Source organism: Papio anubis, chromosome 10, assembly GCF_008728515.1.
Source record: "Papio anubis isolate 15944 chromosome 10, Panubis1.0, whole genome shotgun sequence".
In the NCBI taxonomy this organism is placed as follows: Eukaryota; Metazoa; Chordata; class Mammalia; order Primates; family Cercopithecidae; genus Papio; species Papio anubis.
In genome coordinates this window covers 14,665,513-14,682,774 of record NC_044985.1, presented here as the reverse complement: position 1 = coordinate 14,682,774, position 17,262 = coordinate 14,665,513, and the positions used below count along the sequence as shown (strand labels likewise).

The 17,262-nt window shown below is 33.5% G+C and overlaps 1 protein-coding gene across 6 annotated transcripts in view; it reads left to right on the top strand.

Moving 5' to 3' along the window:
- Positions 1–17,262, top strand: part of DPP10 (dipeptidyl peptidase like 10) — a 1,394,248-nt gene that overhangs the window by 1,365,462 nt on the left and 11,524 nt on the right. The window contains exon 22 of one of the 6 annotated variants that reach the window (XM_021924269.2): positions 10,642–11,477. The exons of the other annotated variants lie outside the window; for them this stretch is intronic. Within the exon in view, the coding sequence (XP_021779961.2) occupies positions 10,642–10,689 (48 nt within the window). The 3' untranslated portion in view covers positions 10,690–11,477. Of the gene's footprint in view, positions 1–10,641; positions 11,478–17,262 lie in introns of those variants that run through there. 6 annotated transcript variants of the gene reach the window in all.

Genomic DNA, 17,262 nt, shown 5'->3' with positions numbered 1-17,262 from the left:
CAAGAGCAATAAAGGAAGAATTTGAGTGCAAAGGACAGCAAGGTGCTCTCATTTAGTGATTAGCCATTTTATGAGCTCATCAATTTCTTATTAGAGTTCTTGGAATTTTTGTCGAGTTTCATACTTGCAAGATGAAAAAGTTCTGGAAATCTGTTTCACAGAAACAAATATATACCTGACACTACAAAACTGTGTGTTTAAAAGTGGTTAATAGAGTAAATTTTATGTTATATGTTTTTAACACAAACAAAAAAGTACATTCAGTAGGAAACATTTTACTCCTTAACAGTCCTGATATATGTAATAATTTACAAATGGTTTAGGGCTTTTGTATTTCAATGCTGTACTTACTGTACACCTAAATAAGCATAAAGGACCAAATATGCTTTTACAAACATGCATGGAAATTTAGAGAAGATTCAAAGGGTTGTAAAATGCCTCATGGAAAACGGCAACATGAGCTGGGTTGTGATCAGCAGGTAGAGAGGAAGGAAAAGTCTCATGCAAATGCACAGTGTCAGTAAGGGGAGTATGTGTGGAGAACATGAAATGAAGTAGTTGACTTTTATTAGAAGAATAATAGGCAATAAGAATGAGAGGAAGACTGGGCAGAGATGATAGAGGATCTTCCACAGCCACTGAGAAATTAGAAGCTGAGCCTAGAAACCATGGAATAATAACACTCTAGACTTCACATTTATAAGTTCAAAATCTTTTTCCCCAAATCGTCTTTGTATACTTGATGTGCCTCAGAACAAATGACTCTGGAAAACTAAAACAGTGACATATGATACAAACAAGAAAAAATATGAATGACTTCATCTTAAATAGAAAAAAAAATTCAGGTCAATCAACAAATATGCATATCGGTGACTGAGTTATAAATTAAAAGTTGACTTTCTCAGCATATAAAAAAAAAAAAACACTGTTTATCTTAAGATTCAGTAGACCTGGTGATTATTTTTCTTGAAATATACTGATTTCAGATTCAAATTAGGTTATGCTAAACTCATAAAATGGGTTGGAAAACAATGTTCTTGCTATACTGATTGCGTGGAAAAAATTGTTTAAAATTGGAACTAGACTATAAGGACATTTGGACCCATTGCTTTCTTTGTGAGATTAAAAAAATTATTTAGTTTTTAAATTTATGTAACCAATAAAAGACTCTTAAGATTTTGTTTCATTTCTTCTGGAGTCACTTTTAGTACTTTGAAAAGAATATTTTTTCACTTATATAACTTTTCAAGAATATACACAAACAGTAATACATAATATCCTCTTATTATATGTTTAATCATTTCACTTGTGGCAGTAATATCGTATTTTGATTTCTATTATGACTTACTAGTGCCTTCTTGGTTTTGCGAGGGCACAGTCTTGCTCTCATTTGCACTCACATTTTTCCTTTATTGTTCTTGCTCTCCCTTTTTGTCTCCCCTCCATCCCTCTCTTTTTTTTCAGTGAACTGTACTTTCTGGCTTGGTTGTTCTCTGTCTTTGTTTTTTACTTTACTAGTTTACATTCTTGTCATCATTATTTTTCATCTGCTTTTTACATCCATTTTATTCATCAGTGATTAAGTTAAATGTCCAGCTTATTAATTTTTCTTTCTTCCTTTCAAATATAAACATTTAAATTAAAAATCCCTTCGAGATGCTGTCTTGGGTATTTTTCACTAGTACAGATATAGAGTACTTTTATTAACATTTAGTGTAAATATCTCTTTGTCAGGATAAGTCTGTGTCTTCTGAAATGTTCTTATTTTTATTTCAAATTGAATGAAATAATTTTTTGGTACTTTTCTATAACTTACTGACTGTAATTGAACTGTAGCCAAAAAATTGATCAGGATAACAAAAATACTTTGAAATATCAATTGATTTATGAGTTATGAAGGGAATAATTTTTTATCTTTATCAATCGTTTAATTTTGTGTAATTAATTTTTTTGTTTTGCTCGATCCTGATTAGCCATTTTATGAGCCTATCAGTTTCTTATTGGAGTTCTGGAATTTTTGTTTAGTGAATTGATTTTTTTTTCTTTAATTTTTTTTTTTATTTCAACAGAGTTTTGGGGACTAGGTGATGTTTAGTTACATGAGTAAGTTATTTAGTGGTGGTTTCTGAGATTTAGGTGCACCCATCAGCCAAGCAGTGTATATTGTATCCAATGCGTAGTCTTTCATCCCTTACCCCCAAGTCCCCAAAGTCCATTGAATCATTCTTATGCTTTTGCATCCTCATAGCTTAGCTTTTACTTATGAGTGAGAATATACTATGTTTAATTTTCCATTCCTGACTTACTTCACTTAGAATAATGGTCTCCAATTCCATCCAGGTTGATGTGAATGCCATTGTTTCGTTCCTTTTTATGGCTGAACAGTATTCCATGGGGTGTGTGTGTGTGTGTGTGTGTGTGTGTGTGTCACAATTTGTTTATCCACTTGTTGATTGATGGGCATGTGGGCTGGTTCCAAATTTTTTGCAATTATGAATTTTACTGCTATAAACATGTATATGCAATTATCTTTTTCATATAATGACTTCTTTTCCTCTGGGTAGATACCCAATAGTGGGATTGCTAGATCAAATGGTAGTTCTACTTTTAGTTTTTTTAGAAATCGCCACACTGTTTTCCATAGTGGTTGTACCAGTTTACATTTTTAAAACTTCCATGTGTGCCTAAAAGTGTTAGTGTTACATGTATGTCCATTTAATCAAACATATCCATTCTTATGTTCAAATAATAAACCTGTTATTTTCACTATGTCCTCAGAAAGGTGCATTAAAATATCCCTTTATAATGTAAGCTCATAAATTTCTCCTTATTAATTTTTCTAAGTGTATACTAAGGCTATTATTATTCAAGTCCTGCAACTAGAGAATCATTATATCTTCTGGATAAACATAATATTTTGTTTTTATTGGCCAAGTTTATCTCTTAATTTTTTGCATTAAAGATGATTTTTATATTAAAATTACTATGACAGCCTTTTTTAATTGATACATGCTTATTATCAGCCTTTCCATCTTATTATTTTCAGTCCTTGTCCTAATGATTTAGGTATGCCCTTTAAAAAAAAAAGAAAGAGAGAAAAATATGTTTTTATCTTTTTGCCAATTTCTATGTTTTGGTCAAAGGTTATATTCGTTTAAATTTCTTCTAATTACTGACAAATTTAAATGTTACTGTTTCCATTATATGTGCCCATTATCTGTCGTATTATTTTTCTTCTGTTTTCCATTTATTTGAATTGATTATTTTTTCTCTTTCATTCTTTTTTCTAAATATAATTTTGTTTGTTCAATTATATTTCTGAGAAGTATTGTCTTGTATGACTTATAAAATAATTTGTTTACCCATTCACCTATGGATAAACATTTGTGTTGTTTTTAGTTTTGTATATAGTTATTATAAACATTTGTATGCTTGTTTTGTGTAAACATGTATTTTCATATTTCTTTGTAAATACATAAGAGTAGAATTGTTAAGTCACATAGTAATTCCATGTTTATCTGTATAAGGAATTTCCACACTTTTTTGACAGTACTCATACTTTGTATTTTATTTTATAGGAACCATGTAGAAGAGTTTCATTTGTTCTACATTTATGCCAACACTTAATATCATCAGTCTCTTTAAATCATTCACGATTGATGAATAGAGGGATTTATTTTATTTTCATTTGTAGTTTACTGATAACTAATAATACTGGACACCTTTTCATGTGTTTATTGCTTCATATAGGTATATTTTAACATAACTGATTTGTTGACCATTCAGACTGTGCAACTTTCACTTTCATATTAAAATTTACTAAATCACAGAAAGCATGTCACAACTGCAAACCTACTCCTTCCTTCCCCTTTTCATCATTTTTAATTGAGATATAATTGACATACCATAAAATTCATCCTTACTTTGTATCTTAACATCAGATAGTAGTATCTTAAAATCAAATAATGGTAGTTCTTCCATCTTCTTCTTTTTCAAAGTTCTTTTGGCTCATCTAGATGTATTACATTTCTTTATAAATTTTAGAATCACTTTGTATCATTTCTAAAGAGAAATATGCCATAGGGATTTCTTATGTGAATTGTATTGAATAAATCACCTGGCTTAGAGATAACTGACATCTAAGCAATATTGAAGCTTTCATATTTTTAAAAGATAGTTTTCTTTGGTGTTCTGTTTTTTTTCTAATATGTGCACAGTTATAGATATTTTTTAATTGACCATGTTTAGGTTGTATTGGATTTTCTGAATCTATGTTTTGGTGCTTTGTCAATTTTAGAAAATTATTAATTTTCTATTAGAATATTGTCATAACTTCTCATCCTCCTTAAACTCTTATTAAAAATGTGTTAAAATCTCACTTTAACATGGTTATTTTATGAACTTTTCTTGATGCCTTTTGGTGTTTAATTCTGTGTCATACTTGCTTCTATAGTCCAATAATTCTCTCTTCATGTGTGACTAATGGTTTTCTATATTCATTGCTTAAATTAAAAAAAAAAAATTGTAACTAGAAGTTTCACTGAGCTTTCTATCAAAATGTTTAGCTATATTTTAACTCTCGCTTTGCTGATGTGTATTTTGTAAGATATATTTAACATCATTATTTGATATTTTACATCTTATTAGACAATTATCTCTTATTTTTGAGCATCAGTTTCTCTTGCCTCTTTTTTCTGCTGGCTCTCAGTCATGGTGATATTTTTCCTTATGTACTATTTATTTACTCGTAGATGAGCTTATCTTTCTTGGAATTTTATCTATGGGAATTCTTTGATGCTTTTGTTCCTTTTGTATTTATGTATTATGTTTTATATTTAATTGTGTATGCTGAATTGGGACCACAAACCCAAGTGTAGATTTACGGCTCAAATTTTTAGTCAAGATTAATTATTTATTATTAGCTCAGTACAAGCTCATAACAGGAATAAAAAACAAAACATTTCACCCATCTGTTTTATGCAGCATGTTTATTTTTTATCACATTTAGACAATGGGATCTAGATTTATTTAGGGTCTCCTTTAGACCCATTGTGGATTTTGTTTACCCCATCCACCAATGAAGCCATTAGAACAAAACGTCAAAGTCTTTAGCGTGTGAATAAAACATTGGTTTTATACTATCTTTACTTTTCAAGTTTCCAGCTTTCAGTTTATATTTGGCTTTTGTGGATTTATGAGCTTGATTTTTAGTGTTTGGGGTTGTGCCTTTTTTTAAAGCCACCAATTTATATTTGTGTTTTATTTGTTTGTTTGGTTGGTTTTACTTTGGTAATCTTTAGTTGAGGGACCAAGTGGAGTATCTCTTTCACCTAATACTGGAAAAGAAACTGCCATAAATATGTTGTTCTCATCAATGAGGCTAAAACAAGTCTACATTGTAAGATTCTAGGCTAAGTTAAATCTCAATGTAAAAAGTGATGTGATTCATTTGAGATAGTCCCTCAAGGAAAGGAAAAATGATTGGCAGCTCTAGTTCTAGGAATTTGCAATTTCTAGCAACTTCTTTTCTTCACACTCACTAATATTTGAATGAATTTCCAGGTTCTGCTTTTTCTCTAAGATTTACCATGTTTTTATGGTGATATATATCTATATCTAGATAGCTAGCTAAATAATTTCATTCATTATTATGGACTTTGCCAGCAAAAACTAAACTTACATTCCGAGATATATCATACTGATATATATACACCTCCATAAAGCTGAAATTATGAAATTAAAGAAAATGCTCAATGTTTTTGTTGTGTGTATAATTTGTTTAGTTTAATTTTTGTTTTTGAGTATGGAAATGTTTAATAAGGAGTTGGGATTTGGGGATGCCTGTGAGGCACATTCTTTTCATTTTTCAATTTTTTAAAATTTCACTTTGAGTACCATGATACACGTGCAGAATATGCAGGTTTGTTACGTAGGTATACATGTGCCATGGTGATTTGCTGCACTTATCAACCCGTCTTCTAGGTTTTAAGCCCCACATGCATTAGGTATTTGTCCTAATGCTTTCCCTTCCCTTGTTCCCCACCCCATGACAGGCCCCAGTGTGTGATTTTCCCCTCCCTGTGTCCAGGTGTTCTCACTGTTCAACTCCTGCTTATGAATGAGAACATGTAGTGTTTGGTTTTCTGTTCCTGTGTTAGTTTGCTGAGAATGATGGCTTCCAGCTTCATCAATGTCCCTGCCAAGAACACGATCTCATTCTTTTTTATGGCGGCATAGTATTCCATGGTGTGTATATGCCACATTTTCGTTATCCAGTCTATCATTGATGGACATTTGGGTTGGTTCCAAATCTTTCTAATCCATTCTAATCAGTGTTCTCTAATGATGTAAAGTGATTAAGGAATAGAGTGATAGTATTTCTAAGAATATGCTTTGGTCAAACAATATATATTTTTTAGACAGTACTACTACCTGTTTTCTATGTATTAAAATGTTAGTCCTGTAAACACCAGGAAAGCATTCATTAAATTAATTACCTTCTAAACCTATTACATGGATACTAGAGGAAAAGAGAAGAGACAAACTTCAGTCAGTATAAAAGCATAGATGTGAAGTTTTGTCTTTTTACATGCAATTTTATTTCAATATTTCACAAGTATTCACTAAATGCTAAAAGTTGAAACTATTACGTAAAATGGGTCCTAATGATATTTCAATTGTATTTACTGTTATTTTCTTTCCAACTGCATTTTCTGCAATATAGTTTAACTGAAATCTCTTTGATTATAAGCATGCCTTCTACCTTTCTACCTCAGTATCTTTGTTCATGCCTTTTTACTTCTTTTCTAATAGCCTCTAGCCTACATATTGCTTTAGAATTCTCTTATTAAGCCCTATGCAAGTGTCCCTTCCTCCATTAACTGTCATGCGCGTCCATGTGAAGAGACCACCAAACAGGCTTTGTGTGAGCAATAAAGCTTTTTAATCACCTGGGTGCAGGCGGGCTGAGTCCAAAAAGAGAGTCAGCGAAGGGAGATAAGGTTGGGGCTGTTTTATAGGATTTGGGTAGGTAAAGGAAAATTACAGTCAAAGGGGGGTTGTTCTCTGGTGGCCGGGAGTGGGGGTCACAAGGTGCTCAGTGGGGGAGCTTTTTGAGCCAGGATGAGCCAGGAAAAGGACTTTCACAAGGTAATGTCATCACTTAAGGCAAGGACCGGCCATTTTCACTTATTTTGTGGTGGAATGTCATCAGTTAAGGCCGGGCAGGGCATTTTCACTTCTTTTGTGATTCTTCAGTTACTTCAGGCCATCTGGGCATGTACCTGCAAGTCACAGCGGATGCGATGGCTTGGCTTGGGCTCAGAGGCCTGACGTTAACCATCCATTCAATCTCTCGCACTAGCAAATACTGTTCCCTCCTGTGTACTCATACAACACTTTTTAGTAGCTTCCTGTAATTATTATACCAGTATGTAATGTATTACATTCATTTGTTTTCTGCTTTCATTTCTAAGTCAGACTGTATGCTTTGTCAAGGTAGTTCAGTTTTATTTGATTTTTTGTTGCAGAGACATTTGAATTGAACTTATTTCATAATCTTTCTTTAATTTGGAATTCCCTCTCCCTCTAGATATCCAAACTTTATCCTTTTTTCAAACTCCAATTCAAACCTTTCCTATTCTTAAAGTCTTTACCTCAGTTTCACCACATAGAATGTTCTATAAATATCAATGAAGTCAAGTTGATTGAAGATAGTATTCAAGCTTTTTGTTTCTTTACTGATTTTCTGTCTACTTTTTCTATCAGCTAATGAAAGAGGGTGTTGAAATCTTTGGCTATGCCATAAGGCAAAATTACAACAGTTTAGTCTAAAAATCTTAATTGCTTTATTTGCAGTTCTAGAATGAGCAACACTTCATTCTATAAAATAGAAAAAGTGTCCCAATGAGCTGGGCAGAAGAGGCTGGTTTTATAGATAGAAAAGAATTTAAAAAAGAAGTAACAAAAAATAAAAAGCAGATTGATCATTTCAAAGTTACTTTCCTTATAAAGCAGGAACAGTAGAAAAATAACTGGTTAACATCAGGTCACTTGAGGTTACACTTTATTGTTAGAATTAATGCAGAGGAAACTTCATTATCGTGCTGATTGAAACTGGCCTGTTTGGGAAATTAGGCTGTTAACCTCTCACTACTCCTTTCTAGGAAGGTCAAGTAACAAGTCAGTTTGGGTTTGGTGACATGGAAAGTCAGCATGAGTGGCTCCATTTTGATTTTTAGTCTGGTCTGTTGAGCTTAGTTCAGTAGCTTAGTTCAAAACAACGACTTCCTGTCATTTTTATTTAAAGGCTATGATTGTCTGTTTGCCTTTTCCTACTTTCAGTTCTATCAGTTTTGGCTTCATGTATTTCCATACTCTTTTATTGTATAGATACATACATGCTTAGGATCATTATTTTCTCTTGATTAGTTGACCTCTTTTTTGTTAAGAAATGACCTTCTTGGCTGGGCATGGTGGCTCACGCCTGTAATCCCAGCGCTTTAGGTGGCCAGATTACGTGAGGTCAGGAGTTCAAGACCAATCTGGTCAACATGGTGAAACCCCATCTCTACTAAAAATACAAAAATTATCTGGGCATGGTGGTAGGCACCTGTAATCCCAGCTACTTGGGAGGCCAAGGCAGGAGAATTGCTTGAACCCAGGAGGCAGAGGTTACAGTGAGCAGAGATCATGCCACTGCACTCCAGCCTGGGCAATTTTACTTTTGGTTATATTATTTCCTTTGAAATATTTTTTGTCAGATATTAATACGGCCACTCCATCTTTCTTTTGATTATTGTAAACATGTTATAAATCTTACTCTATTATTTTTCTTTTTATGTATTTATGTATTTATATTTATGTACTATGTATTTATATTTAAAGTGTGTTTCTTATAGGCTGCAAAGAGTTGGGTCCTGCTTTTTCATTCAATCTGACAGACTCTGCATGTTAAATCTCTAGATTTTAAATAATGTATTTAGCGCTTTCACTTTTAATATGATCATTGTTATTGTTGCATTAAGGTCTATCATCTTGCCATACACTTTCCATTTCTTCCGCTTTTAGTTTCTTTAAAATTTTGTCTAGTGTGCTTTATATTAAAAGAGCATTTTTAATAATTAAATTTATTAAATTTATTAAATTTAATTATTAAAATAACAAAACAAATAATTAAATTTGCTTTGTTATTTGTTAATTATAACTGGTTTTTGCATTATTTTGATGTTTCCTTTGTGGCTTATAATGTATATTTTTAACTATTTAAAGTGGTCCTCCTGTGATATTATTATTTTACTTCCCTCTTCAAGGTAGTGAGCTGTAAACAGGCCAGTATTTATGTATGTATTTATATATGTATGTGTACATATATACACATACATATTATATATATCCATGTACACGTGTGTATATACATATATATGTATATTTATATATGTACATATATATGAAATGGGATATATCAGAGGAGGGCAACTGTGTGTGTGTGTGTGTGTGTGTGTGTGTATGAGCTCTACAGTGGTATACTTCTGTTTCTCTATTTCCAACCTTTATGCCATAGTTATCATACATTTTATGCTACATGTTATAAATCCCAAAATACAATGTTATAATTTTTGCATTTAAAAGTCAGTTATTTTTATTTTTATTTTATTTTATTTTTTTGAGACAGAGTTTCGCTCTGTTGCCCAGGCTGGAGTGCAATGCTGTGATCTCGGTTCATTACAATCTCCACCTCCCGAGTTCAAGCGATTCTACTGCCTCAGCCTCCCCAGTAGCTGGGATTACAGGTGTGGGCCACCATGCCTAGCTAATTTTTGTATTATTAGTAGAGATGGGGGTTTCACCGTGTTGGCTAGGCTGGTCTCAAACTCCTGACCTCAGGTGATCCACCAGCGTCGGCCTCCCAAAGTGCTGGGATTACAGTCATGAGCCACTGCACCTGGCCTAAAAGTGAGTTATTTTTGAACAAATTTAAATACAGTGTTTAAATGTTTATATATTTACCCATGTAACTACCAATTTCAGTGTTCATCATTTCTTTGTGTAGATACAGATTTCACCTAGTCTCACTTTTTCTTCTGCTTGAAGAACATCCTTTAAATTACCTTTTACTCCAGGTGTGCAAGTAATATATTCTTCCAGCTCTAATGTGTCTTTATTTCACTTTAATCTTTTAAATATTTTATTATTTTCTGGTCAAAAAATTTAAGGTTGACATTTCTTATTCTATACTGTAAAGTTGTTTATTACCTTCTGGTTTGCATTTTTTTCAATAAGAATATGCCATCATTCTTAACTTTGTTCCTCTGTGTACAATGCATCTTTTCTGTCTAGATGCTTTTAATAATTTCTCTCTATGATTAATTTTAATGAATTTCATTGTGATATACTTTGGAATAGTTTTCTTCACATGTCTTACACTTCAGTTTATTGAATTTCTTAACTATCTAGGTTAAGTGTTTTTAACAAATTTGGAAAATTTTTAGTTATATATTACTGCAAATATTTTTTGTGGTCCACTTGTTCAGGGATTATAAATATATGTGTATTGGGCTACTTGAAGTTGCCCCAAGCTTACTAATATGCTTTAAAATTTTTTTTTAAAAAGCACGTATTTCTTTGTATGTTCCATTTCAGATAGTTCTGCTGTGTCTCAACTTCATTCTTCAAGGTGGCAAGATGTGACAATCCTAGGATTGATGTGTTTGTTTTTCATCATTCAGGGATCAATGTCCTTCATCGCTCAATGTCCAATGTCCTAGAAACTTCTCTTTCATGTATTTTGTCTATATTTTTAGTCATTTCACGTGGGAGGATAAATCTCATTTCTGTTGCTTCATCACATTAGAATTATACACTTTTAAATAAAATAAATTGTATATTTATTAACCATTTTATATGTCTCTTTTTGGATTGTCCATTTACCCATTCTACATGTTTAGTTTATGTTGACTTCTGGTATATATGAACATATATATTTGTTTCCTTGTTGACATACTAAGATTTTGCTATATTAAAGGTAGTAGTCTCTGTTCACACTTGTTTGAAATATTTCTTCAGCTTCTTGAATTTTGTTAAAATTTGCATAAGATGAATCAAAAAACTGAAATTCTAAAACTTGGCAAACTCTTCTCAAATGCTTTCTTGGGTAATTTCTTCCAGTGATTTTATTATTTAGATGTCCTGTATCTATCAAAAGGCTAAATGAGTATTTATTATGTTTTCTCTTCATTTATCTGAGTTTAATAGAGATGAGAGAGATGCATAGCACTTGTGATGGATGGTGAGAATTTACTTACATAGTTTCAAAGAGCTAGCCAGTTTCCTAACTCCATTGGTTGACTAAATCAAAATCATTAACAGTGATACCCACTAAGTATTAAGTTCTCATTCATTTCAGGGTTTATTTCTGTTGAATTCTGTCTTTCTGTTCTCATGCTAATCTTACAGTCTTTCAATTATAACATGCTTCATTATAACTTATTTTAATATTTTTAAAAGACATTTTCACTCTTCTCTCTTTGAAAATATTCTTGGCTCACCTGTCCTATTATCTTTGTTTTTTTTTCAAATTCCCCCAAATATTCAATTGGAATTTTTTAAATTAAAATTTGTTTCAATAGTTATAATAATTTAAGAATTAAAATAGTCACAAGGTGTAGCTTTCATCTGAGTCAGACAATATGCACAGTACATTTCTTTTATTTCTTTTTTTATATACCCTAGTAGAATTTTATAGCTTTCTTAAAATATGCCAAATCTCTTTCCTGCTGTTTTTATTTCTAAGTATTGCTTATTATTTTTGTGTTTTAATTTTTATTGTAAATGGTGACATTTTCTCAGTGTTATTTTCTAACTAGCTTGTTGGGATAATGGAAAGGTTATGATAATAGCATATGTAGCTTTTAACTGGCCATGTGTTTATTACTTAGTAATTATGAGTATGACTTGATTGAAGACATTAAGCCACTTTAGTTTGAATAATTATCCTCAGGACCTAACCTCATTTAATATATAATAATTTTATTTTTTTTCTTTTAAGAATTCTGTGTAAGTGCTAAATATAAAACAAAACTCCTAGAAGCAAAATGTTATTGACATAGCTTCCTTGAAAACAGTAATCACAGCTGGGAGCAGTGACTCATGCCTGTAATCCCATCACTTTGGGAGGCCGAGTGGGGAGGAGAGGGTGGATCACCTGAGGTCAGGAGTTCGAGACCAGCCTGGCCAACATGGTGAAACCCTATCTCTACTAAAAAAAGAACAAAAATTGGCTGGGTGTGGTGGCGAGTGCCTGTAATCCCAGCTACTCAGGAGGTTGAGGCAGGAGAATCACTTGAACCCAGTAGGCGGAGGTTGCAGTGAGTCCAATTCACGCTACTGCACTCCAGCCTGGGCAACAAGAGCGAAACTCTGTCTCAAAAAAAAAAAAAAAATATTATCACAAGAACTGAAATTAAGTTTGTCTTATAAACATTTTTTTAGAACTGACATAACTGTGATTACCAAAAATTAATTCATCCAACAAACATTACTGAATGTGCACTGTGTGCCCTGCACTTTTTTTGAAGTGTTGGAAATACAGTGGTCAAAGAACAGAAGAAAAGTCTTTCTTTATTGAATTTAGTTCAGTGAGAAGAGCTATATGGAAAACATGTAAACTAAACATAATTGGTGAAATACATAAAATGTCAGGTGGTGAGAGTTTGATTCCAAAAAAATGAAGAAGAGAGGTATATAAGGAGGCCAGGATTAGAGCTAATGTGGCAAGTTTAGATTGAAAGTAAGGAAAGGTATCACTAGGAGATATGTTTGAACTAAGAGAAGGCAATGTAAGGAGATAAGAACTATGGATATCTAGGGAAAACAAAAGAAATTTAAAAATGTAAATGAATATGAAAGCTTAAAACTTTACTTAGGGAGATACTTATTTAAAGTTTTGTATCTTTTCAATTGAGGGAGGGCATCTCAGTGTTTGAGACCAGCTCCAGTCACTTCTAAGGTTTAAAACTTCAGTATACATTATCCATAGAATTAAGATCCTGCCTCCTTGAGGAAGGATTAAGATTCTGCTTCAAGGCAGGATTATTAGTATTGTGATAAAATGTGAATGATTATGTTAAGCGAATTAATAGTTTTAATGCAAAATAATACAGTGTCATAAAATTTATCTTGTATTTATAAAATTCGTTATTTCAAATTAATTCATGGTGTATCACAAGTGAAGTGGTTCAGAAAGAATTACACAAGTTCGCACACATCACCTCTTTATGTATTTATTTATTTATTATTTTTATTTTTTGAGACGGAGTCTTGCTCAATTGCCCAGGCTGGAGTTCCGTTGTGCGATTTCAGCTCACTGCAGCCTCTGCCTCCCATGTTCAAGCAATTCTATCTCAGTATCCTGAGTAGCTGGGATTACGCTACCACACCTGGCTAATTTTTGTAATTTTAGTAGAGACGGGGTTTCACCATGCTGGCCAGGCTGGTCTCCAACTCTTTACCTCGTGATCCACCGGCCTCAGCCTCCCAAAGTGCTGGGATTACAGGGTTAAACCACCATGCCCAGCCCAAATAACCTCTTTTTAAATCCCAGTCAGTCAGTGTATCCCTTTTACTATATTCATAAAGTCATTTAAAGATGATTTGAAAACCTGGGGCCACTGCAAACATAAATTTTGAGTAAATGGCATTGCAGACCCCACCTCTGCTTCTCTAAGTCCTTCTATCTATTGAATGTAGTTTCCTACATCATGGGTATACTTCTTTGAAGAAGGAAAATTCTAAGGAAACATTCCTATATTTTAGGTTTACTAAATTAAATTTAAAAATAACATAAACTTGTTAAAATTTTGTCAGTAATGCTAAAATGCTTGGCAAATGGGAATGACAAAACAATTTAATGAATAGCAAAATCTGATCACTGGAAGACCAGTAAAATACACAATGTAAACAGAGCAGCCTCCACTGATGATGGAAGTTTTTGATCTTTATTAAATCAAAAATAGCCTCTAATTTATTACAGACATTATGGTGATTCCCATTTTTTAATCTACCTGATGATACACATTGTTTTGAAAGTTGAAAGCATGATCTTATATCTACCTAGAAATTATATCTTATTTTTGCCCTCTTCTGAAGTAAATTTTCCAAAAACTCTTTTGTGATATACTCTTGCATTCTGTGAATACGTATAAAACGGGTGAGAGGAAGGCGAGCCATTAAAATTTAATTTATTTTCAGCTGGGGCTGGTGAGTCACACCTGTAATCCCAGTTCTTTGGGAGGCCAAGGCGAGTGGATCACTTGAGCCCAGGAGTTGAAGACCAGCCTGGGCAACCATGGCAAAACCTATTTGTACAAATAAATACACAAATTAGCTGGCCATGGTGGCACGAAGCTGTGATCCCAGCTACTCAGGAGACTAAAGTGGGAGGATTGCTTGAGCCCCGGCGGGAGAGGTTGCAATGAGCAGAGATTGTGCCATGTACTTCAGCCTGGGTGATAGAGCGAGACCATGTCAAAAAAAAAAAAAAAAAAAAAAATCATTCTAATTTCTGCCAGTGTTGATTTTTGTTTAAAAATCAAAGAAGCATTTGTGGTTCAATTTTAAATGCCATAAATATAATTTTATTCAACAGCTTTTATCATTTATCATTAAGACTTAAAAAATATTTGACTTCATTAAATGCCAAATTTTCATATTGACAAAAATAGTAAAATATAACTTCTTGTATAGCTAGTAATAATTTACAATCCTGGTTTCACTGAAGAATCATATGGGGAGATCCATCAGGTGCCCATTCTCCACAGATTGTGACTGAATGTGGGTGGGGGGAGCACTGGCACTTTTTTTTTTTTTTTAAAGCTTCACTCATCTAGGGAATGTTGGCTGGAACTAAGAAGATGTTTCCAGTAGGCATCTTTATTATACAATTATGCAGTAATAACTTGCTGTATGTAATATAGATCAGCAGTATAGCGATCCCCTGAAGTTTATTAAAAATGCAAAATCTTAGGTCCCACCCCAGGTCTACTGAATTTGAATCTATAGGCTCACAACACTCTCAAGTGATTTGAATTAACTTACAAGTTAAGAAGCATTGTTCTGGGATCCACCCCTCCTTTGGAAGGCAGTATTCTTGATTCCTAGAGATAATCAGGCTATGAGAGACATGTGAAACTGAGATAAATACAATAAAACAGCAAAAGCATATAATGTCAACTTACATGTATCATTTAAATGTACTATATGCTTTTATGGACTGGAATATTCATTATTCAGATATACAACGATTCTGTCAATGTTTTCAGGTTATATAAACAAACAGATCATAATCAGCTGAAAGTTTGCTTGGCCATCATGGTATTGTTAATAGAACCAGAAAAGTTGCATGCATCAACTAAGCTGTGTGATGCATTCCTCCCTATGGGAAGAGTCTTGCCTATGGGAAATACTTGAAATCTCTTGGCTGCAACAGGCTTCGCCCATCTTTATGACAGAGAACTAGGAACAATATACTGGAAATGCTCCCTCTAGGGCCAAGACTTTCAAGAGTTGTTTCCACTTTTGCTTTATGATACAGGTTCAATGTACCTAATCTGAAAATCTGAAATTTGAAATGCTCCAAATCCAAAATGTTTTGAGCACTGACATAATGCCACACATGGAAAATTCTACACCTGACCCTATGTGATGGGTCACAGTCAAAAATGCCGTCAAAGCTGTTTCATGCACAAAATTACTAAAAATATTGTATACAATTACCATCAGGCTGTGTGTATAAGGTATATTAAAGCATATGTTAATTTCATGTTTAGACTTAAGTTTTCATCCCTAAGATAACACATTATGTATCCGTGAATATCCCTAAATTTTAAAAGAATTCAAAATCTGAAACTTCTGACTCCAGGCATTTCAGATAAGGGATATTCAGCCTTTAGTTATTTATTTTCTTCCTTTGCATAGCTTCCCCACCCTTTTATTCTTCTTTCTTAGGTAAGTTAATACATTTATCTACCTAAGGTAACATTTAAAATGTGCTACTTCCAAATGTTGCTGGCCTAAGGCTGTCTCTCTCAATGAGAATGAGCAAGGGCACTTTGAGGTGGCTTGTATCTATAAAGGATAATTTTCTTTCCTTTAGTTACTAATTGTTAGAGTTTTACTCAAACTTCTGAGTACTACCTAAATATTCGAGTACCAGAACAATATATGTTATCTCAGTCCATTCAGTAATAATGACTGCATTTTGAACTTTTATGTACCAATTTTTAAATGATGCTCCAAATACACATAAATGAAATTATTTCTTACTTCAAGAGTTTAGTGACAATGACAATAAAACTATAACCTGGACCACACTTGAGTCATCTGAAAATCTTTCAAAAGTAGACCTCATCATGAACAAACTGCATCAGAATTTCTGAGATTGAGGACTGAATATTAATATATATATATATATTTTTTTTTTTTTTTGAGACGGAGTCTTGCTCTGTCGCCCAGGCTGGAGTGCTGTGGCCGGATCTCAGCTCACTGCAAGCTCCGCCTCCCGGGTTCCCGCCATTCTCCTGCCTCAGCCTCCCGAGTAGCTGGGACTACAGGCGCCCGCCACCTCGCCCGGCTAGTTTTTTAGTAGAGATGGGGTTTCACCGTGTTAGCCAGGATGGTCTCGATCTCCTGACCTCGTGATCCGCCCGTCTCGGCCTCCCAAAGTGCTGGGATTACAGGCTTGAGCCACCGCGCCCGGCCTGAATATTAATATTTTTTAATACCTCCCAAGATGTTCTGATTTCCAATAGCATAAAGTACTTTACTGAGAGTAGGGCTGAAAATTAATTTCTAAAACAGATAACACAGTAGGTCATTTCCTTTTTTCAGCATTACTGTAATTATTAAAATCTCCTCTGGAACTTTTCTAGTCAGATCATGGGCTACAAAAGAAAACTGGACATCTTGATTTATTAAAAAACATTTCAACAGGGTATTCAAAATTCAACTCAAACAATAATTTAACTCATCTATCTGGGAACATTATTCATTATATCCCATTGCTTTCCAACACTTAGTTGTGTGAAATATAGAGGAGAAGACAATTTTCTCCTTTACTCTTCATGAGTTTTTTGCCAAGATTCACTTAACAAAAGGCAGATTAACAAGAGAAAAACAAGTGGGCACGGTGGCTCACGCCTGTAATCCCAGCACTTTGGGAGGTGGAGGCAGGTGGATCACGAGGTCAGGAGATCGAGACCATCCTGG